The sequence below is a fragment of the Haliotis rubra genome, unplaced genomic scaffold (assembly GCF_003918875.1).
Source record: "Haliotis rubra isolate DU_JTF1 unplaced genomic scaffold, ASM391887v1 Scf1117, whole genome shotgun sequence".
NCBI classification, from domain to species: Eukaryota; Metazoa; Mollusca; class Gastropoda; order Lepetellida; family Haliotidae; genus Haliotis; species Haliotis rubra.
Genome location: NW_025765023.1, coordinates 177,372 through 202,605, shown reverse-complemented (window position 1 = coordinate 202,605; position 25,234 = coordinate 177,372). Strand labels below are relative to the sequence as shown.

General features: G+C 39.6%; 1 protein-coding gene and 1 long non-coding RNA gene across 2 annotated transcripts in view; both read left to right on the top strand.

Annotated features, from left to right (window-relative positions):
- The window catches only part of LOC124289262, a 79,520-nt gene extending 61,623 nt beyond the window's left edge, over positions 1-17,897 (top strand). The window contains exons 16-17 of the mRNA XM_046725873.1: positions 4,807-6,906; positions 16,202-17,897. Of these exons, the coding sequence (XP_046581829.1) occupies positions 4,807-6,906; positions 16,202-17,759 (3,658 nt within the window). The 3' untranslated portion in view covers positions 17,760-17,897. The remainder of the gene's footprint in view (positions 1-4,806; positions 6,907-16,201) is intronic.
- On the top strand, positions 7,170-8,428 carry LOC124289247. The gene is made up of 2 exons (XR_006901634.1): positions 7,170-7,292; positions 7,646-8,428. It is a non-coding gene; the product is annotated as an uncharacterized LOC124289247 (long non-coding RNA).
- Positions 17,898-25,234: the final 7,337 nt, after the last annotated feature.

Here is a 25,234-nt window from a genome sequence, read left to right as displayed (position 1 = left end):
TTCAACTTTTTAACTTTTTACCCCAAAATAGGACTTTGCTTAACATTATTTGACTTTTCTAATCCATTTATTAGTAGTACCTTGTGTTCTCTTTGAAAAAATATATAAAAAGGTGAATTTGTATCTATGTGATATTTTAAAAATAATTCACTGAAAATTTCAATTTTTCAAATTTTTAGCCCCAAAAATAGGACTTAGCATCATATTTCAAGGGAGGACTTTTTAGTACTCATTAGTTATAACTTTAACATGTTGAAAATACTCAGATCATTTCTGTACCAATTATTTGGAGGTTTTGTCACAATTTGACTGGACTATTAGTAGGATCCAAATGCACAGCGCTCATTCGATGCCTCTCCTGGCTCGGCTGTGATGGCTACCGTTTGGGCTGATTGGTCATTCACGTCGGCTCCACATATTGCAGGCGGAATAATTCTTATTGACTACATTAATTGTAATTGCACGACAAAAAGTAATAATTTTTATAACTTCCGAAAAAGTCACTTTATCATCATGTAGCTTAACTTAAGTGTATTTTTAGATTATTTTCTCGATGTCGGGTCGAGTCAAACCTTGCATGGAGACAATCTTGAAGATAAAGGCATTTGATAAATACAGTGGTAATAAAATATGAAGATCGCACGTAACACTGAAATTTTTGGATGTGTACATAATAACGGCTTTAATTAATAATTAAGAATTCGACGAACCGGAAATGATATGCCCGGTATTACTTTGCATGGGTATAAATAAAGTATCACCACGAGTTGCACGAGACGAATACATGTTCAACATGTGCTTAAATAATGATGTGGAGCGCCTCATATCTGATCAGGAATAGCATGTATTGCATTGATTTTCAACCATTTATTAATATTTAGTAGTCCAATAAAACACCAGGTTCAGATGCATTATGATACATTATGATACATTATGAAGGTACTGTTACCTTATTTTGGTGGATAGATACGTTCATGTCAACATTGCGCTTCAAAACAGTTTGCATTGAGGCCGAGTAACAGACAAGTTGTCTAGTTTGAATCGAAAGAGGTGTATGGAAATATTTGGCTATTATGTTATATGAAATGGAAATTGTTTGTTGCAGTTTGAGGCTTCTTTGACCAGTCCTGTGCTACCTTGAAAACGATACACTTTGTGGCCCTTTACTGAAGTTTCTATTAATATATTTTCTGGAATTCCCCTTTTGAACCTTGTCAATAATATTGCTTTTATAAATACTAATATAGGTATACATAAAATTGTTAATAAGAAAATAGAAAAAAATAATATTTTGTATTGTGTTTACATATCATTAAAATGAAACAAATGTTTGAGAAATGATCCTGAAAAAATTGAATGCCTCACTGAACCGCAAGATCCAGACATCGTCAGAAATGTCTTGAAAGATGAAGATAGATCACATTTGCCATGGATGTTCAGTTGTGATAAAAAATGAAGTGTACTAGTTTTGAAAATACATGTGTTCATGATATATGTTTGTGAAGATAAGAATGTGTACTTACCTTGCTTCCCAGTGCGTTAAACATCAGACATCTAAGGCAAACTGGATGCAAACTACGACAGGTTTGTATGGTATTGTGCTATGTAAAGCAACTCTATGTTTACAGGGTGTATACGTATATATTTCAGGCTTTGAATGTGATTGTATAGATGATTGTTTCTATGCATAAATACGTCACAGACCTTACTATAAGGTGTGAAATGACATCTGAAGAACGAGAGAGAGAGAGCAGGCATTATCTTGTGATTACCCAATATATAAATTTATGTTTGGTCTTCAGCAACACATGGATGTAAGATGTGACTAACAGGATAAAGTAGTCAGGTTCGCTGAGTTGGTCGTTGCATGTCATCATATCTGACTTGAGTGTAGTGATTTGAATGCATACATGTTTGAACGGCATACTTCTTCTACTCCATCCTACCCCTGCCACCATTCCTATGAAGACACATTGCATTCTTTCTTCATCACGTCACCATAAGATGGAAAAATTAAATCGCACATTTGATGGGTAAATCAGATGTAATATTCACAGATTGCTTGCTCTCTTATTATGTTGTTTAGTATCTGATATTTGTTGCATTTATGTATAAAGGTAATTGAACATTATTCACATAAGCTTGTTTATGAATCCATAATCACTTTTGGTGAGTGAAATATGTTTCAGATATCCATGGTCCAAGTATACCCTCTTGTCAAACCTTGTCTTTTGAATTTTGAATAAGGCACTATAGTGGAATGATAGTCAGATGATACACCATTTGATACAGATATTGTGTTTGGTTGTTGTGTTGATGTTTATGTCTGCTTCCAACTATTAAGTTGATTTCGCATAAGTGATTTACTTGAAGGTGCCTAATGGTTAAAGCGTTCACCCGTCACGCTGAATACCAGGGTTCTCTTACCCCACATGGGTACAATGTGTAAAGCCAGTTTCTGTGTCCCCTGCCGTTATATTGCTGGAATGTTTCTAAAAGCGAAGTAAAACGAAACTCACCAACTGCCCGAAATAAGAGTAGGGTGCATGAAGTGAACCACACATTCCAGGTTGGAACCAAACTTTGCAAGAAGACAATTTGAGCAGACTTTCTCGGAGGCTATAGATCATACTTTGAATTCTTGTAGTTTCATGTCTTACTTCTGTACATATATCCTGTCAAATATCACACTGTAACGATTGTGATGATTAAGTTTAATGTGTGCTGATACGATTCCCTCAGTGTATTATAAATCAACCCAAAATCATTATTGCTCCTATTTTTGTAAAATCAAAGAAAGCTCTCTTTTTTTCAGAGTAATTACTGATGCTACTTCAGTGTGACTTATTCACTTTCCAAAAGTAAATTTGACTATATTATGAGTATTTGTTTATGAATCATCATAGTGATGATAACAAGTTTTCATCAATCGGTGAAAATATCTTAACTCACTGATGGCAGCCATCATAAACATGCAAAGTCCAGTCCATTGATCACCTGAACAAGCATGGGAACAAAGGGTGCACAGCCTTAAAGATCCTGATTAGAATTGGTCTTCAGAAGCCCATGCTACTGTCGTAAAAGGACGTCTAACAGGATTGGGTGGTCAGGCTTGCTGACTTGGTTGGCACATGTTATCGCATCCCAATTGCGTAGATCGATGGGGAACTTTAATGTTTTACCCTTGTCAGAGAGATATCTCAAGAGCCATTCACTGGAGTTTCTTCATATTAAACACCAAGCTTTAACTAGGGATGGTGCAGGGCCCAGTCAGTTTTGGTGACCTTCACTTAATCTTCAAGGTCACGGCGACACTTTGAAGATTTCAGCATGTTAACCTGCATGTTAAAGATTGTCAGCAAGATATCTCAAGAACCATTCACTGGATTTTCTTAGACATAGACTTTCAAGACTTCCCTTGAATGTTTTTCAATAAGCATTTTCTTTATTGCTTTTTTTGCATATTTCATACACTAAGACATTTATGTCAAAGTGAGTCTTAAAAATATTTGTGAGTTTGAACAGCTACAGAGTAAGATATCAAGAGAGGTTGACTGGACAATTTTTTGTTGACATTTAACGTCATCTTAAACTTCACTTTCATTACTTTTTGAGTTTGATTTGATAATTTTTCGGCTGGGGATTATGTCTCCTTAGTGACAATGCTTGTTCTTTATCTTTTCAGTGGTGTGTAAGCCATCTTATATACAGGCAAGATAGCCAAATACCTGTCACACTGACAATTTACAATTGGCAAGGTGTTTAACCCTGAACATCTTGCCATTGTCCTCCATCCTGAAATATGACAAAGAAAGTCTTGTTGTGAATAGAGTCGGGTATTGCAGAGAATTTTCATATTGCGATGTGAAAGCATATATTGCGATATTTATTGCAATATATTGCAAGGGGTTTTTTTTAACAAAAAACTACTCATAATCGAGTTAATGCCTGATTTATAAAGCAAAAACATCAAAATCACTGTGCTTGATTAAGTTTTAGTAAAAGCTTTTAATCATGACAAAATAAATATTATTTAGAACAAATGGAACAAGGAAAAGAACAATTTATCATCAACAGTGGTTACTTATTTGAACTAGTTTCTCCACTCACAAAAGGCCCTGAGATTTAAGACAGCCACTTGGCCTGGTCAGCACATATGAGAGATCACTGGTCATTAACAAGTAAATATTTTAAAAATTCAATCCAAAACATTGCGAAACACTTGAACAAAAAAAGACTTCCAAACCGAACTTCATTTCCAGTGTAAAAAACGGAAATATTTGAAGATTTTCGAGTGTTACAAAGTTTTCCAAATGCATGCTGAAATACTGGTTTTCGATCAGCAATACATATTGATTTCATGTATGATTTCATGTATATTGCACCCTAGTTGTGATCGGATACTATCAAGCCTCTAAACAAATGAAATTGTTCTGTAAAATTGATGAAAATTAAAAAAAACATTCACTTTAATTGCTTTTTGTTTGATGCATTTCTTATTAAAGCAAACATTTATAGTAAATGATAATATTTATTCGGTTGATCATGCTTTTTGGGGGAAGTAAGAACTCATGCTCCACCGATACTGGTGTGTATTTTCCTTGATGGGATGGGTGGCAGTGTAACCGAGTGGTTAAAGCATTCGCTCGTCAGGCCAAAGACCTGTGTTTCTAATTCCCTGATGGATACAATGTGTAAAGCCCATTTCTGGTGTCCCCTGCCGTGATATTGTGGCATGAAACTAAACTCACTAACTCACTCACTTCATGAACATGATAAAGAAAATGGTGACTCCTATGTTTTCAGTGAACAGCATATCATCCACAATCTGATGATGGACGGCCAAGGCTCTGTCAATGAAACACATTTGAGAGACTGTGAGAGAGCATTTCTAGAAACAAGTGAAGTCCAAAAAGAGCCTGTTACTGACACAGGTGGTCTCAAGAAACATTCTGTTACTGACACAGGTGGCAACACTGACTGTGAGAGAGAATTACTGGACATAGATGACCTGAAACAAGAGCCTGTTACTGACTCAGGTGGTCTCAAGAAACATTCTGTTACTGACACAGGTGGCAACACTGACTGTGAGAGAACACTGATGCTGGTAACAGATGATGCTAAGAAAAGCAAAGTCTGTGAGGTTCCATCAAGGCATCGTCATAAGTGTGGAGAATGTGGGAAAGTGTTTCGACGTTCAAGTACCCTGAACACTCATTTGAGGATTCACAGTGGAGAGAAGCCTCATAAATGTACTAAATGTGGGAAGGAGTTTACACAATCATGGACCTTGAAGTCACACATGACCACTCACACTGCAATGAGGCCTTATGAATGCACTGTGTGTGATAAAAAGTATAAACGTCCAGAACATCTCCGGACACACATGTTGACACACTCTGGAATCAAGCCTTATAAGTGTGGTGAGTGTGGGAAATCGTATACATACCAACATGCCCTCAAAGTTCATTTGAGAATTCACAGTGGAATGGAGCCTTATCAGTGTGATAAGTGTGGGAAAACGTTTACATACCCACATTCCCTCAAAGTTCATTTGAGAATTCACAGTAGAGTCAAGCCTTATCAGTGTGGCAAGTGTGGGAAACAGTTTCCATTCTCAGAGACCCTAATGAGACACATGTTGACACATATTGGAATCAAGCCTTATGAATGTACTGAATGTGGGAAACGATTCACACAATCATGGAACCTGAGGAGGCACATGCGGACACATAATGGAGTCAAGCCTTATCAGTGTGGTGAGCATGAGAGAAAGTTCACAGATTCAAATGCCCTCGAAGTTCATTTGAGAATTCACAGTGGAATCAAGCCTTATCAGTGTGATAAGTGTGGGAAAACATTTGTACTAAATCATGTACTACAGGATCATTTAAATACTCACAGTGAAATCGAGCATTTCACACGTGAATGTGGGAAACAATTTCCGCAATCATCTACCTTGCAGAAACAACAGCAAAGCCAACAACAGAATCATGGCTCTGTCACTGAAAAAAATTTGAGAGACTGTGACAGAGCATTACTAGAAACAAGTGATGTCCAAAAAGAGCCTGTTACTGATGCAGGTGAAATCACTGACTGTGAGAGAGCATCACTGGAAACAGTTGATCTCAAACAAGAACCTGTTACTAATATAGGTGCAAATACTGAATGTGAGAGAGCATTATTTGAAACATGTGATGTCCAACAAGAACCTGTTACTGACACAGGTGGCAACACTGACTGTGAGAGAGAATTACTGGACATAGGGGACCTGAAGCAAGAACCTGTTACTGATTCAGGTGGTCTCAAGAAACATTCTGTTACTGATGTAGGTGGAAACATTGACTGTGAGAGAACACTGATGCTGGTAACAGATGATGCTGAGAACAGTAAAGTCTGTGAGGTTCCATCAAGGCATCGTCACAAGTGTGGAGAATGTGGGAAAGTGTTTCAACGTTTATGTCACCTGAACACCCATTTGAGGATTCACAGTGGAGAGAAACCTTATAAGTGTACTAAATGTGGGAAAACGTTTTCACAATCATGTCACTTGAAGTCACACATGAGCAGTCACAGTACAATCAAGCCTTATGAATGCAGTGTGTGTGATAAAAGGTATAAACGTCTATGTGATCTCCAGACACACAAGAAGGTTCACAGTGGAATCAAGCCTTATGGGTGCGCTAAATGTGGAAAACAATTCACAAAATCAAGTAACCTGACGAGACACATGTTGATTCACAGTGGAATCAAGCCTTATGAGTGTGGTGAGTGTGGGAAAACATTTCTACTAAAGGATGCACTGAAGGCCCATTTAAATACTCACAGTAAAGTCAAGCATTTCAAGTGTGGGGAATGTGGGAAAGAATTTATGCAGTTGTCTACCTTGCAGAAACACATGAATATTCATATTTGAAAGGTCACAGTGGAGGTTCCATTAAGGCATCGTCATAAGTGTGGTGAATGTGGGAAAACGTTTCCTCGTTCATTTGAATTTGACCTGAACAGTCATTTGAGGATTCACAGTGGTGAGAAGCCTTATAAATGTACTAAATGTGGGAAGAAGTTTCCACAAGCAAGTCAGTTGAAGTCACACATGACCAGTCAGAGTGCAATGAAGTGTGTGTGATAAAAGCTGTATACGTCTAAGTCATCTCCAGACACACATGAGGGTTCACACTGGAATCAAGCCTATCAGTGTGGTGATTGTAAGAAAACATTTACACATTCAAGTAACCTGCCCGTTCATTCAAGGATTCTCTGTGAAATCAAGCTGTATGAGTGCGCTGAATGTGGAACACAATTCACAATTGTGTAACCTGACGATTGACCCACAGTATAAAGTAGTAGTCATAGTAGAAAGGTTACAGTGGAGTGAAGAATTCAGTGTGGCGAAGGTGTGAAAGAATATACACTCTTGTTGAATTTGCAGAGACACATGAGGTGCCACTGTGGTATCAAGCCATATTAGTATGCTGAACAGGGGAAAGCGTTCACACAATCATGTAGACTGAAGTGAGACGTTAGGAGTCAAAGTAGAAGCAAACCATGTCAGTGTAGTGAGTGTGAGGAAACATTTACACACTCGTGTGTCCAACAGGCCCATCCGAGAATTCACAATGGGGTCAAACCACGTATGTGTCAGAAATGTGGGCGAAAAAGGCACATGCGAAATCATAGTGGTGTGAAGCCTTTTCTATGAGGTGAATGTGGGAAAACATTTACCTTGCCTTGCTTGTCTCATTCCAGACCAGAGAAACCGAATTATCTGTTTCATATTAAGACTTCTGCTGAAATATGTGGTCAACTTTAGATACTGACTACCTGTTGACAAAGCTGCTCTGGTTTGAGCTCAAATTAGCTTGTGCAACCAATGGTTATAAGCAGACTGCACCCAGTGTATTCAGGACAATAACTCATAAACTGCATAGATACCATTTACGCAAGATCTTAAGTTCTTAACAAACAATAACGTTCAATTCTTATGATGTTTATGTTAACAAGCTGTTTATGTGTATACTACAGATCACCAAATAGCCCCAGTCAAATCCCTCTTCATCGTATATATTTACATCCTCATTCATTCCTTGAAGGAAAACACAAAGCGACAACAAGTCAAAGTATTTTGTTTACTCTAGAGCCTTAAACAGGAAGCCAGATATACATCAGCACAAATCCATTCATGGACACAAAATGACCGAAGTAAAACTAGAGGCAGTTCCAATCATGATTGAAGCTGACAGAAGAGAACACTTGACAAAAGCTATCAGTCTATGTCTATTGGTGTTTTATACTGTTTTGCAAATTGTATTTTGTAGCGAAGCTCATCATTCTTTTGTTCAGGTTGTATTAGTATAAGCGGGTTTTTTCCTTTTTAACAGATCTATGTTTTTGTCTGAAAATAGATATTAAAGAAATAACTATAAAATCAGTCATACTGTAATAACATGGCCGCCATCTAACTGGAATATTGCTAAGTGTGGCATTAAACAACAACAAAACAAAACACAAAATTCAATGTCTTATCCTCTGATGTTGCCCTTTTGTGGCCTAAAAGGGCCACTGATCCAGAGCAATTAATGTTTCTCACCAACAGTGTAACTCACGGGAGAAAACAATAACAAAAGCAACTACCAGTCCACGGAAATTGCTCTGGATCAGTGGCCCTTTAACAGTCTCGGGTGTGTACCATACGATGGCCATGGTGGGCAGGCATTTGTCACAGATCAAAGAAAGTGTTGACTTTGTTAAACATTTTAGCATTATATGTGGGCACAATGAGCAGTGCACAATGTCAACATGGGCTTGCAGGGAATGGAAAACTGAAATCGTGATTATTGCACATCACGGAAACCAAAGGCCCAGCAGCTACTGTTATGCCTTCGTAAATGGCACTACACAATTCGGGGTCACTTCATCTAGGATTTCAGGGTTTGAAGTTGAACAAATAGGAGCAGTTTTAGTGCTACAGTCACAAGCAAATGCTCACCAGTGATATAGGATCTGCAGTCAAGCTATCATCTGGACAGCCAGAGCACCAGTCAGGCACTGGATGGGGGGATGAGGGTTGCATGATCTATATGGACAGTCTATGTCTGAACAAGCCAGGTCCAGCTTGTGCATGGGCAGGAAAGACAAGTCTATATGGAGTCTGATATGGATGTCCAGCCAATTCACTTGCCTTCACCTATCGGAGCAAACTTGAAACTTTGTCATTAGCCAACCTATCATGGTGCCTTAATGACATTCTTAGCGAGGCTGTGGATGAAGAGTGAGTGAGTGAGTTTGGTTTTACGCCACTTTTAGCAATATTCCAGCACCATCACGGCGGGGGACGCCAGAAATGGGCCTCACACATTTTGCCCATGTGGGGAATCGAACCCGGGTCTTCGGCGTGATGAGCGAATGCATTAACCACTAGGCTACCCCAACGCCCCTGTGGATGAAGAGCATCATCTCACCTAAAGTACAGTCAACGCTCGTTAATCCGACACTCCTGGTTGAAGAGAAATATGTCGGATTAACGAAAATGTCTGATTAATGTATACTGAGTCAAAAAAGAAACTTCACATTCTTTCTTCAGGGCACTATAAAAGAACAAGAGATGGTAAGATGGTTAAATTGTTATTATTTCATTGCTGAGGTCTGTGTGATGTACGCGATACACTGACAGTGCCATAATCAGTTCCATTAGGCTACACCGCCGCTCCAAAACATGGGTATGCAGAATGTAAAGTCACAAGAATAAAAATACGAAATTTCTCAGTTCAATATCGTGTATGGCCGCCCCGCGCATACACCACTGCCAAACACCGTCTCCTCATCGCCTGATGCTTGTGAACACGTGGTTGGGGATTCTGCGCCATTGCTCTTGCAAGGCAGCGCCAAGTTCCTGCAAATTCTGAGGTTGGTTCCTAAGACCATGAAGCCTTCTCCCAAGTGCATCCTAAACGTGCTCTATTGGATTAAGGTCAGGGGACCTCGATGGCCAGTCCATGATGTTGATTCCAGCGTTTTGAAGGAAATTTCGTGTCAACATGGCGGTATGCGGCCGAGCATTATCATGCTGGAACTGTAGACCTGGGCCATGAGCCGCCATGAAAGGAACGAGTTCAGGGGTGAGCACCTGGTCGCGGTAAGCAGCAGCTGTCAGGTTTCCACAGATGACCAAAAGTCGGGAACAGTTGTTCCCACAGAAAGCACCCCACATCATGCAACTTCCGCCCCCGAATCTGTCGACTTCCTGTACACAACACTGGGCATACCGTTCGCGACGTCGTCTCCAGACTCTATGCCTGCCGTCCGCGAATCTGAGGGTGAACCTGGATTCATCACTAAAGACGACTCGATTCCAGTCTCTCTAGGTCCATCGGAGGTGACGTTGGGCCCACAGCAGACGTTGACGTTGATGAACGGCGTCAATATTGGCCCACGATATGGACGTCGAGAATGGAGATTTCGAATGGTCTGTGAAGACAGTCGACCTCTAAACATCTCAGCCCTGGTTCGTGTAGCCGGCAGAAATCTGTCACGTAGGTGACGTAGGACGATTTGACGGTCTTCTGCTCGTGACGTCACGCGTGGACGACCCGACCTTGGGCGATCAGAAGGGGTGCTAGTTTGTTGTAGACGACCTCGCAAGTCATACACAGTACGACGGCTGCATCCCATTGCTCTTGCGACGTCAATAACTGATCTTCCCACTTGCAACATGCCAACGTCACGTTCACGTTGCACATTTGACAACCTTGGCAGTTTAAGTACTGTTAGAACTGTGGTTTAAAAGTGTTTTTTCAATTCTTGAGGCCAATGCAAACACGTGCATATGAAGAAAACTTCGATGCGAAGATCACGTGATCGACTGCACGTGCAAAACCTGAGAGTCGAAAGATAGGGATCCCATTTCGGATACATAGATGTATCATCAGAGAAAAATTATTCATTATTTTTCAAATTACATTTTGTGAAGTTTCTTTTTTGACTTGTGTATTTGTGTGAAATCATCAATGTATACTCAAAGGCAAAAGTGGCACACCAGCAATAAATATAATCAGTGTTTCATTTGAAATGTTTTACATGAGTGAGTCAGTGAATTTAGTTTTACGCTGCATTTAGCAATATTCCAGCAATATTACGACAGGTTCACATTTTACATGGGAAGACAAGGGGTAAATATGAACAGCGCACCTGACATATGAAAATAAGCCATGCCACAGAGTACACAAACGTGTTCACAGCCAGTAGCGAGTGTGTCAACTTTGTCCATTGATACAGGCCAGGCAGCTTCACCTTATTGAGGCCACTAAACGTCGAAATGTTTGCTGTCCTTGGTGCAGCTGTTACCCCACCCCAGATTTTAACACCCCATCTACCCTTTTTGAACATATGGCCTGATGTCAGTTCACTTCTGATTCAGAAGACACGAGCAAGAACTGTGAAGAAGGAAACGTGACTCGTTGATGAAGAGACCTCTTCTCCACTCACGTGCTCCCCATCGCAAGTGGCGTCGGCTACACTGGAGACAATGTTCTGGCATCAGAAATGGCTGTCGAATTGTTCTCGCACATCCATCCAGTTGTCGGGTATGGTACGGACTGTATGGGTTGCTTGCTGGAACCTGTGTTGGGAGTGTGTTACAAATCCATCGGTCTTGCCGTGGGGTGTTTAACTTGATTGTTTTGCTGAAATGTCACCATAGTGCCAGATGATGTTTCGATGGGTTTTGCTGAAAACGTCGCCTTAAGTTCCAGATGATGTTTTGATGGACGTTGATTCAACTAGCGACGTCACTATGCGAAGTACTAGACTGAAGCTGTCAATCTTGGAATGGATTTGGAACTTAGTATTATTATGGGATATTTATATAGCGCACATATCTAGGCAACTAGTGCATGCTCAAGGCGCTGGTATGTTTCCCATCGCTCATAGGATGTCAATCTCACTGACACATCGTATTATCGATCTCAACTCCCATTGGAGTATAAAACTCTTGCAGCCACTAGGCGCACCCAGTTATTGTGGCTTTTTCATCCTAACGAGGTACCCATTCACAGCTGGGTGGACGTGGCCACCATCTGGTCATGTACCAACGGATTCGTGGGTGCTTTTAAGTGCACAGGGTTGTGTATTGTACACTAAAGGTTGTGACAACACTGAAAGAGTCTGCACTCAAAGTTGACTCCAAGGTTTTTACACCCGGTTACAGGTGGGCACGATCCAGAAACCTCAACCTCGCTGGATCACTAGCCTGGCGCCTTAGCCAGCTGTATTGATTTGTAAACTGAGTTATTTTGATAATCCCATTATTCATTGTAAAACATTTCTTCAAGAATTTGTTGGTATCACACTGTTTTCTTTTGGGAATACGTTTCGAGGTTAACTTATTGTTTCAATTTTGAAGACGACATTTACAGTGAGTGAGTTGAGTTTGTCGCTTTCACTCAAGAGTGATGTTTGGATCAGCCAAGACATCTAGGACCCATACTCATAAGTACGAATTCATCTGGATGCAGGAAATATTTGTAACTTGCGGTCAATCATATGCAGCCAATACGTGTTTCCAGTAGAAAGTAGTAGTCTTGGCAGAGTCGATCAAGTACAGGATGGAAGATTGCCAGATACCAAGAAAGGTCAACAGCTTATCCCGTCGGATTACAGTGACAATAGAACAGACTTGCCATGCTCGATGTATTCCACTGGATAAGCTCACACCTCATTGGGACTTGTTTGCCACATGTCTCAAAATCTGATGATGAGTATGGTTTTACGTCGCTTTTAGCAATATCCCAGCAATATCACGACTGGGGACACCAGAAATTGCCTTCACACATTGTACCCATATGGGGAATTGAACCTGGGTCTTCAGCCTGACCAGCGGACGCTTAAACCATTAGGATAACCCCCCTACCTTCCTACATAGTTAAATGTTAGGGATACAGACTGCACAATCATTCCATTATTATTTAAAACACTTTCAACCCGTGAAGATCCGGGTTAGAATTGATCTTCAGTAAGCCATGCTTGTTGTAAGAGGCGACTAACGGGATCGGGTGGTCAGGCTCGCTGACTTGGTTGACACATGTCATCGTATCCCAATTGCGAAGATCGATGCTCATGCTGCTGATCACTGGATTGTCTGGTCCAGACTCGATTATTTACAGACCGCCACCATATAGCTGGAATATTGCTGAGTGCGTAAAACTGCCCACTCACTTCTTTGTCTGACTGCTCACAAACAAGTAAGTTGAGCAAATACAGCTTTGAGTCTGGGATTAAGGTTGATTGTACTATGTAGGCATGAAGGTGCATAACTCCATACTGAGAATAATACAATCTAGTGATTCATTTTATATTCTACATGAATTGTTCAAGACATTAAGCAATTTGATTCAGCATCTACGTAACATATGAACCCAGGACATATGAACCCATCCCTTTTAGCGCATCAACACCTCGGCATCTTTCAGAAGCGTTGCACTAAGCTCCTACTTCTGTAACTAGAGACAATAATAACTGAACAAGATATTAATTAACTTATCAGCTGGCTTGAACTATAGTGACGGTGACCCTGAACACCAAGGGCTCACGCTTTTGATCACTGGATTGTCTGGTCTAGACTCGATTATTTACAGACCGCCGCCATATTGCTGAGTGCGGCGTTAAACTAAACTCACTCACTCACTTAAACACTCTTAACAAAATCGGTTAATGAGACATTCCAGAGAATCCACAGTATCATGCAGCACAAGATTCACCTACCTAGTATACCAGTTCAGGGCAGTGTTAGTCAAGAGATCTGGGTATGATCATTGATTCAACATTCAGTTGAAACCTTGTTAATAACAGGTGACAAGATATGTGGATACCGATTTGTGTAAAATGAGTACTTCATGCATTTGTAACTTCAAAATTAGACTTGCATTAGTGTACTACAGAACATTCAACATGTACAAAATGCAACTGTCACTCTCATGCCAAGCTCTCGTCACCACTCGCTAATTTCCGTGACCTGCTAGACTTGTCCCGGAATAACACGAGTTGGTCATCCCACGGTGTCAAATGCTCACCCACATATCACCTGTTCTCCAAGAACTGAATTGCTCACAACTGAAACAGAGAATCACGTGGTGTTTCTCAGAGGCAACACGGAAGCAATGTCACCGGAAACAGAAGTCGAGAACCACACTTATAGACAATGGTTTTAACTGTGTTTGTGTTGGTGCGATAAAGTGGAATGAAGCCTTGGTTATTACGAGCAGGAGAAATCTGCCTTGTATTGTTTCAGGGGAACAAGCTGGAGATAACAAACATGGTCATGAAGATGTAAACTTGGCAATCAAAACATCACTGGATATGATGATTACCGTACATGTTGTATTTCCTCTTCTGTTGGGTGTTTTTTTTTTTTATTTGTAGAGATTAAGATTACTGTGTGTATTTTCTCATAAACGGAGCCTTCTATAGCAAGATCTAAATGCAATTCAGTTGAGGAATACCCATTGAGATGAGTTAGAAAACTTGGGTTCAATGATTGGAAAAATTGTATCTGAAGCTATCATTTCCCAGGAATATATATTCCACTATTGCAATATTTCATTTGCAACTTATACTTGCTAAGGAAATAACAGTAACCATAACTGAGCATTCTGTTATTTTGCTGGGTTTTTATTGGATGACACAGTTTGGGGAGTGGCCATTTGGAAGGCTCTCTTGCCTTTCTACTTTTGTTGTTGACAATTAAAACATAAGCTTAATTTATGTTCAAACTATTTCAAATGTGACATGAGAAGTCAAATTGTAGCACAGTGTGTGTGCGTGCGTGTGTGTGCTTGCATACACGCACGTGCCTGTATTCTCTATGAAGGAAGTTTTGCTTGTGCAAATTTGATTGTGTTTGCTGTACATTAATGATAGAAAAAATTACAAACGTAGGCTAAGTGTATAAAGAAGTCTATATATGAACAGATTGTGGCACATACGTGATTTACTTGAAGATGACTCGTGGTTAAAGCGTTTGCCCGTCACGCTGAATGCCAGGGGGACGGTGGGGTAGCCTAGTGGTTAAAGCGTTGGCTCGTCACGCCGAAGACCCGGGTTCGATTCCCCACATGGGCACAATGTGTTAAGCCCATTTCTGGTGTCCCCGCCGTGATATTGCTGGAATATTGCTAAAAGCGACGTAAAACTAAACTCAATCAGTGTGTCTGAATGCCAGGGTTCTCTTCCCCACATGGGAACAATGTGTGAAGCCCATTTCTGTCATAACATTGCTGGAATATTGTTAAAAGCGGAGTGAAACTCACCCACTGCCCCAAATAATGTTTACACAATGTCTTAGTTATATATCTGTTACAGTAACATTAACCTGTTTTATGTTTTGCTTCGTGTATTTTCACAAGTAGAGTAGGGTGCCTGAAGTGAACCACCCATTCCAGTTTGGTCCCAAACTTTGCAAGAAGACAATCTGAGCAGACTTTCTCCGAGGCTATAGTTCATACTTTGAATTCTTGTAGTTTTATGTCTTACTTCTGTATATTCTCCCGTCAAACATCACCCTGTAACGATTGTGATGCAAATGATTAAGTTTAATGTGTACTGATATGATTCCCTCAGATCACAGTGTATCATAAATCAACTTAAAGCCATTATTGCTCCTATTTTTATAAAACCTCAGTGTTACAATCAAGGAAAGCTCCTTTTTTTCGTGTAAGTAATGATGATGACAGTGTGACTTATTCAATTTCCAAAAACCAAAGTAGACTATATCATGAGCATATTTTGTTTATGAATCACTATGATATAGTGATGACAACAAGTTTTTGTCAAAGTATATCTTTTTCCACTGATGGCTGCCATCTCACAAACGTATGCAAAGCCAAGTCCATTGATCACCTGAACTAGCATGGGAACAAAAGGTGCACACCCTTCAAGATCTTGGTAAGAATCTGGGTAGTACCAAGCCTTTAAGCAAATCGATCCTTTATTGGATGGGCGTAGGGGTAGCCAAGTGGTTAAAGCATTCGCTTGTCATTCCAAAGACCCGGGTTTCGATTCCCCACATGGGTACAATGTGTAAAGCCCATTTCTGGTGTCCCCTGCCATGATATTGCTGGAATATTGCTAGAAGTAGCGTAAAATTAAAGTCACTCACTCACTCACTTCATGAACATGATAAAGAAAATGGTGACTCCTATGTTTTCAGTGAAGAGCATAACATCCACAATCTGATGATGGACGTGCAAGTTCAACAACAGAATCATGGCTCTGTTACTGAAACACACGTTAGAGACTGTGAGAGAGCATTGCTAGAAACAAGTGATGTCAAAAAAGAACCTGTTACTGATACAGGTGCAAACACAGGTGAGAGAGAATTGCTAGACATAGGGGACCTGAAACAAGAACCTGTTACTGACTCAGGTGGTCTCAAGAAACATTCTGTTACTGATGTAGGTGGAAACATTGACTGTGAGAGAACACTCTTGCTGGTAACAGATGATGCTGAGAAAAGCAAAGGCTGTGAGGTTCCATCAAGGGATCGTCATAAGTGTGGTGAATGTGGGAAAGTGTTTCAACGTTTATGTCACCTGGACAGTCATTTGAGGATTCACACTGGAGTGAAACCTTATAAGTGTACGGAATGTGGAAAAGAATTTAGACAAACTAGTCACCTAAAAAAACACATGACCAGTCACAGTACAGTCAAGCCTTATGAGTGCAGTGTGTGTGATAAAAGGTATAAACTACGAAGTGATCTGCGGGCACATTTGAAGGTTCACAGTGGAATCAAGCCTTATCAGTGTGGAGAATGTGAGAAATCGTTTATAAATTCAACTGCCCTGCATAATCATTCAAAGATTCACAGTGCAATCAAGCCTTATCAGTGTGAAGAGTGTGAGAAATCGTTTACAAATTCAACTGCCCTGCACATTCATTCAAGGATTCACAGTGGAATCAAGCCTTATGAGTGCGCCGAATGTGGGAAACAATTCTCTCGGTCAAGTTCCCAGAAGAAACACATGTTGACACATACGGGAATCAAGCCTTATCAGTGTGGTGAGTGTGGAAAAATGTTTACATTTTCAAGTAGCCTGATCATGCATTCAAGGATTCACAGTGGAATCAAGCCTTATCAGTGTGGAGAGTGTGAGAAATCGTTTACAAGTTCAACTGCCCTGCATCTTCATTCAAGGCTTCACAGTGGAATCAAGTCTTATGAGTGCGCTGAATGTAGGAAACAATTCTCTCAGTCAAGTACCCTGACGAGACACATGTTTACACACAGTGGAATCAAGCCTTATAAGTGTGGTGAGTGTGAGAAAACGTTTACATGCTCAAGTAAGCTGATCGTTCATTCAAGGATTCACAGTGGAATCAAGCCTTGTCAGTGTGATACGTGTGGGAAAACATTTACAAATTCAGCTGACCTGCTCGTTCATTCAAGGACTCACAGTGGAATCAAGCCTTATGAGTGTACAGAATGTGGGAAACAATTCTCTCAGTCAGGTACCCGGACGAGACACATGTTGACACACAGTGGAATCAAGCCTTATCAATGTGGCGAGTGTGAGAAAACGTTTACATGCTCAAGCAACCTGCTCGTTCATTCAAGGCTTCACAGTGGAATCAAGCCTTATGAGTGCACTGAATGTGGGAAACAATTCTCTCAGTCAAGTAGCCTGACGAGACACATGTTTACACACAGTGGAATCAAGCCTTATCCGTGTGGTGAGTGTGAAAAAAACGTTTGCAAATTCAACTGACCTGCACATTCATTCACGGATTCACAGTGGAATCAAGCCTTATGAGTGCACTGAATGTGGAAAACGATTCACAAAATCAAATAACCTGACGAGACACATGTTTACACACAGTGGAATCAAGCCTTATCAGTGTGGTGAGAGAAAACGTTTACAAGTTCAACTGACCTTCTCATTCATTCAAGGATTCACAGTGGAATCAAGCCTTATGAGTGTACTGAATGTGGGAAACAGTTCACAAAATCATATACCCTGACGAGACATATGTTGACTCACAGCAGGAAATAGTAGTCATAGTAGAAAGGTCACAGTGGAGTGAAGCCCCTTCTGAGCGGCGAAGGTGAGAAACAATTTACACTCTCGTCGAATTTGCAGAGACACATGAGGTGCCACTGTGGAATCAAGCCATATCAGTATGCTGAATGTGGGAAAGAGTTTACACAATCAAGTAAACTGACATTAGGAGTCAAAGTAGAATCCTACCTGATCAGGTTAGTGAGTGTGAGGACACATTAACACTCGTGTGTGCTACAGGCCCATCCGAAAATACAGAATGGAGTCAAACCACATGTGTCAGACAGACAGAGAGACTTTATTCGGTAATGTAGGCCATGTGGCCCATGTTACAATGAAATTAAGAATAACATTTTAGTCACGGTTTTCTTGACATAAACACTTTTTGTACATACATAGAAGTGATTTTAATAACAGTTTCATTTTTGCAATTGAGTATATTTGGCAAAGTTAAGCCATGGAATACATTTGTGAGTTGTGTGATATAATGCAAACGTAAGTCATTATAATATTCACATACAAAGAAAACATGATCTTCGGTCTCCATGACACCCTTACTGCAGTAGTTACAAATACTATTTTGAAAATCCACTTTTTTCTTTCGAAACATATTAACTTTGAAGTTGTGCAAATTTATTCTCAATTTACAAAAGCATGTCTTAAAGATTTATCTTCTAAAAATGTAATATTTTGTTCAACGTTAAGTAAAGATTTCACATTTGAGTAATGCTCTAAGTATTTTGATGACGACACTATAGAAAGCCAGTCTTGTGCACTGACATCTTGTAATCTTTCATTAAACTGATGCATAAAAATTCTAGCATCACCAACACTTTGTTAATTCCATATATATGAAAAAACATGAAAACATTATTTCTATTGAATAGTTTATACACAGGAATACAAGCTTTCGTTGCTTGTGCAGCTAGACTTCCACATGCTTTCGTCCAAATAAGTATAGAGGAAAATATTATACCCAAGTACTTATAGTAGGAGACAGTTTTAAGGAGTTTGCCACAATAGTACCATTTCTCAAAACAATTTAAAACACCTCCATTCCTAAAGACTACAACATCAGATTTCTGTAGATTTATTGAAAACCCCATTTAGAGCAAAACGTTTCTAAAACATTAAGCTGCCTCTGTAAATTTACAAAATTATTAGCAAATAATACTATATCGTCGGCGAATAATAACAACATCAAATCTTCAATATCTTGTGATATAAAAACACCATGTTGACAATTTTCATAAATTTCAGTTGCAAGTTCATTTATAAAAAATATAAATAGTATCGGGCTTAACATACAGCCCTGTCTAACACCATTGGCTGTTTGGAACAAATCGGTTTCACAAGAATTAAGTTTCTCACACGCTTTAACAGAACATACTTTTGAGTATATGATACATTTTCCCATGACAACCTCTTTGCAATAATAAGTATAACAATTTTTTACGATCAACATAGTCAAAAGACTTTTTAAAGTCGATGAATGAAGCGTAAAATAGACCCTTGGGTATACTTTAGTACTTTGTGGCTACAACTTGTAAGGTAAAGATGTTGTCCATAGTCGAATGATCTTGTCTGAAGCCAGCCTGTGCTTCAGATATAAGTTGATTTACTTCCATCCAGATGCGTAGTCTCTTCTCCAGAATGGTAGTGAACAGTTTTCCAGTTACCTTGAGAAGCGATATACCTTTATAATTACAGGTGTCTGTTGCATTTCAAGATTTAAATAACGGTATAATCATTCCAATGTTAAAGTTTTCAGGAAATATGCCTAAATAAAAAATGTTATTAAAGAATATGTTGAGATATGGGGTAAAATATGGTTGTGACATTTCAAAAAAACCATTAGGAATTCCATCTTCACCTGGACTTTTTCCTTGTTTGAGATTTGCTATGGCATCAAATATATCCTTATCTGTTACAACAGATAATAGTTGGTCGGTAAAGGGAAAGTTTATACAGTTGTCACAGGTATGAGTCTCTATGAAATTTGAAACAGTCTCTACAAATTCACATGTATCAGTAAGTTCCGGATTTAATAGATGTTTAAAATATGTCAGCCAAACATCAGACGAAATTGTTGAGTTCTTAGATTTTGTACTAAGAGCATATTTGTCAGGAATGTGGGAAAACATTTTCCTTGCCTTGCTTGTTTCATTCTTGCTGCTCCATTTCTGTGTGTAAATGAAACAGAATTTCTTCTCAAATTGGCCAAAAAATCAAAACAGAAGAATTTAGCCAAGAGGTTACCCACCTGGACTGACAAGAAGGAACCAGAGAAACTGAAGTATCTGTTTCATGTTAAAACTTCTGGAGAAATATGTGGTGAACTTAAGATAGTGATTTCCTGTTGACAAGGCTCCTCTGGTTTCAGCTCAGATTAGGGGCAATGGAGTAGCCTTGTGGTTTAAAAGCATTCGCTCGTCACGACAAAGACACATGTTCGAACCCCCACATGGGTACAATGTGTGAGGCCGATTTCTGGTGTACCCCGCCTGGAATATTGCTAAAAGCGGTGTAAAAACATACTCACTCACTCACTCAGCTCAAATTAGCTTGTGCAATCGATGGTTCTAAGTAGACTGCACCCAGTGTATTCAGGACAATAACCCATAAACTGCATCGATACCATTTATTCAAGATCTTAACAAACAATAACGTTCTATTCTTATGATGTTTATGTTAACAAGCTGTTTATGTGTATACTACAGATCACCAAAAAGCCCCAGTCAAATCCCTCTTCATCGTATATATTTACATCCTCATTTATTCCTTTAAGGAAAACACAAAGCGACAACAAGTCAAATTATTTCGTTTACTCTCGAGCGTTAAACAGGAAGCCAGATATACATCAGCACAAATCCACTCATGGATACAAAATGACCGACGTGAAAGTAGATACAGTTCCATTGAAGATCGAAGTTGAAAACTAAATATATCAGTCTTTGTCTGCTGGCGTTTAATACTATTTTGCAAATTACATTCTGTAGCAAAGCTCGTCATTCTTTTATTCAAGTTGTATTAATATTAGTAGTTCTTTCCTTGTTAACAGATCTATGTTATTTCTGAAAATAAATGTTAAACAAATGAATTGATTGTTTCAATTTTGAAGGCGACATTTACAGTGAGTGAGGTCAGTATGTCGATTTCACCCAAGAGTGATAACTGGATCAGCATAGACATCAAGGACCCATACTCATTTACCAATTCATCTCGGATCCAGGAAATATCTGTAGTTTGCGGTCAATGATTTGCAACCACTACCTGTTTCCAGTAGAAAGTAATAGTCTTGCCATCAAGTGCAGGATGGAAGATTGCCAGATACCAAGAAAGGTCAACAGCTTATCCCATCAGATTACAGTGGCAATATAATGTCATGTCATAACATGTCTCAAAATCTGATGATGATCAGTATGGTTTTACGTCGCTTTTAGCAATACCCCAGCAATATCACGACTTGGGACACCAGAAATTGCCTTCACACATTGTACCCATATGGGGAATTGAACCTGGGTCTTTAGCCTGACCAGCGGACGCTTAAACCATTAGTCTAACCCACCACCCAATCAAAATCTGAAATCAATGAATCAAAGACTAGAACCAAATATACGTTGACACTTGGAACAACATACCTCGGTTGTTTTCCATTACCTGATGTCTTCAGTGCTGTGCCGCTACCTCGCCTGTATCAACGCAAATGGTGGTTAAATCCGACACTCACATTATTGAGTTGTCTCTCCACCCACAGACCATATATTGGTAAAAGGCTGGTGCTGTACCCTCATAGATAGACGAATGGATTGTTGGGGGTATTCACGTAAACCTTACCTCCTCGCTGTCTCCTACATAGAGTTAAATGTTAGGGATACAGAATGCACAATCACATTATTATTCTCTATCTGTGATTTAAAACACTTTCAACCCGTGAAGATCCAGGTTAGAATTGATCTTTAGTAAGCCATGCTTGTTGTAAGAGGCGACTAACGGGATCGGGTGGTCACGTTCGCTGAATTGGTTGACAAAGATCATTATATCCCATATGCCAAGATCGATGCTCTCACTTTTGATCACTGGTCTAGACTCGATTATTTACAGACTGCCGCCATATTGCTGAGTGCGGCGTAAAATTAAACTCACTCACTCACTAAAACACTTTAAACAAATCGGTTAGTGAGACATTCCAGAGAATCCACAGTATCATGCAGCACAAGATTCACCTACCTTTATACCAGTTCAGGGCAGTGTTAGTCAAGAGATCTGGGTATGATCATCGAAACCCTGTTCATAACAGGTTACAAGATATGTGGACAACGATTTGTGTAAAATGAGTACTTCATGCATTTGTAACCGACTTGCTCACAACTGAAACCGAGAGTCGCGTGGTGTTTCTCAGAGGCAACACGGGAGCAATGTCACCAGAAACAGAAGTCAAGAACCACTCTTACAGACAAAGATGACCTTATAACTCCATTGTGATATTCAAGTAACCTGCTCGTTCATTCAAGGATTCACAGTGGAATCAAGCCTTATGAGTGCACTGAATGTGGAAAACAATTCACACAATCAAGTAACCTGACGAGACACATGTTGACACACAGTAGAAAGCAGTAGTCATATTAGAAAGGTCATGGTAGTGTGAAACTTTTTCAGTGTGGCGAAAGTGAGAAAGAATTTACACTCGTCGCATTTGCAGAGACACATGAGGTATTTGTTACGAGGGGGGACCACCTGCTGGTGGAACAGCCAGGTAATCAACAAGCGTGTGCAGCTAAATTTCAATTTCACACGTACACCAGGCTGTTCTACCAGCACGTGTACATCCCTCGTAAGAAATAGAGAAAAATTATTATTTGTTAAACAACTTTTTTATTCGGGTGTCCAAAAATTATGTGACAAATTATCAGAGTTGGTCTATCGATTTCATGTGAAAATCGTCAGTGTGACAAAACATTTACACACTCTTGTGCTGTGCAGGCCCATCTGAGGAATCACAGTGGAATCAAGCCACATATGTGTCAGGACTGTCGGCGAAATTTTATGCATGTAAATGACTTGAAAGAGCACATGTGTCACACTGAAGCCTTTTCGGTACAGTGAATGTGAGAAGAAATTTGCTCATTCATCTGACCAGCCGAGAAACGAGGGATTGCAGTGAAATCAAGCCAGACAGTGGAGAGAGGTCTCAGTACCATATATGGCCAAGCATACCGTTGATCTTCAAACCTTGAATTAGTGGGATTTGAAGGTTTACATTGGTTACAGGATTTTTTCGACCATCAATGTTAACCGACATCTGATACCCACTGATGATGTTTGACAGTGACACTTGGCATTTCATTTAAAATAAATGTTCCAGGAACTCTTTTGGTCTTGCAATGTTTCTGGATTTCTTGTTCATACATATTCTGCAAATAAAGTTTGAATGAGCTTTGGCTCAATTACAACTGTCCAGCCAGCCGACAGCAAAACGACCTTCGCCATTGGAGAGCTTGAAGTAAGCATGGGCAGGGTCATCTCAAAGTTGCCAGTATAATTTGACACAACAGCTACATTTACATATATGTTTATTTAAATCATCACTGCATTTCCCTAAATACATTTCTGTTATATTGTTGTACTGAAATAAACTAAGACATAGAAATAAACGCAGCCATTACATTTTCGTATCCTGAAAGACACGATCACCTGTCCATGTAACCTAACACGTGATATCTAACAGGTGAACATCGGCTCCCTTTGTTGTTTTAATCTATACTCCTAACAAAAGTATAAGTTACAAGTATTTTCAGTGTAATATCTTTATCAATCTCGATAGCGACTTTTGCCGACATGTTACTGAAAGGTAAATATTCAAAGAATACATAACCTTTAATGACTGTCAAACTGATTTATCTTCTAATATTGACAACATCACCCGAGCACAACCACCCTCAGAACAACATGCAAAATGTGTGGCATGAATGTGCTCGACTCTTTACACATGCACCCTGACCGATGTAAACCTACCTGCAATCATTCCTCTGGCACAACAAGCGGGTCCTAACTTTATTTTTATGGATGATAATGCCCGTTCAAGGATGATAATGGATGATTTGTAGTCTGTTATTGCTCAATACCATTTCATTTCCTTTTGTTATTCGTGTGTACACACGTTTCACCTTTCTATTGCATCATTCAATGATTTGTAATTTTAACAAATGAAATGTAATGAGACACTGCTTCACTGTCCAGAACTGACTTGAACCTTAATGTTTACATTTGCTCCATCAATGCAGCACATTTATGAACGGTGCCTTAGTGCATGTTATATGACATGTAGTAGTGAAAGTGTCTTTTTTTCATCTAATTAGAACGATACTCATGATGTTGCTCACTGGATTGTCTGGTCCAGACTCGATTGTTTACAGATGGCCGCCATATAGTTGGAATATTGCTGAGTGCCTCGCTAAACAACAAACAAAACAAACGAATCTGACATGCAAATTGGCAATGTATATGCTTATGTGAATGGGGAGCTAGTTTTCATAAATTGAGTGAAAAAACAGCTGGTACCAACACTTCCTCAGACAATGTTTGTTGTTATGGACAACGCACCATATCATAGTGTGCAGGATCCAGATGCAAAAGCTCCAACATCCAACAGAGGAAAAGTGATGTGGTAACATGGCCAGAAAAAAACAAGATATTCCGTTTCCATCAAAAACAACAAAACTTTTTTTTTATGACACAATAAAGCGCAACAAAACAACACCAATCTAGAAGATAGATCAATATCTCAAAGCCATGACACTTTACGTTTACCGCCTTACCATTGCGATCTCATTTCAACAGCACGTAACTGGGGTATCATAAAATTGATGTGGGTCGCAACAATCCCACGTTCAAACTTTCCGACGCTCGAAACGAAGTACACAAAGCCATCAGTTAAATAACACCAGCATTCTGGCAAAACTGTACAGAAAGTTGAAAATGAAACAGAGAAGCAGTACGGGTGCCAGTCAAATAGCCCCAGCAACAAAATGCCTCAGCATTATTGGTCACAATGCTCTATAATAATGCCAAAATAAAATAAGGGTAATGCTATTTTGCTGGACATTATCATTTGCAGAAGCCTGAGGTCTTTCATTAACTGCCCGAAGAAAGAGGGCAGTTGAAAAGACCTCGGGCTTCTGCAA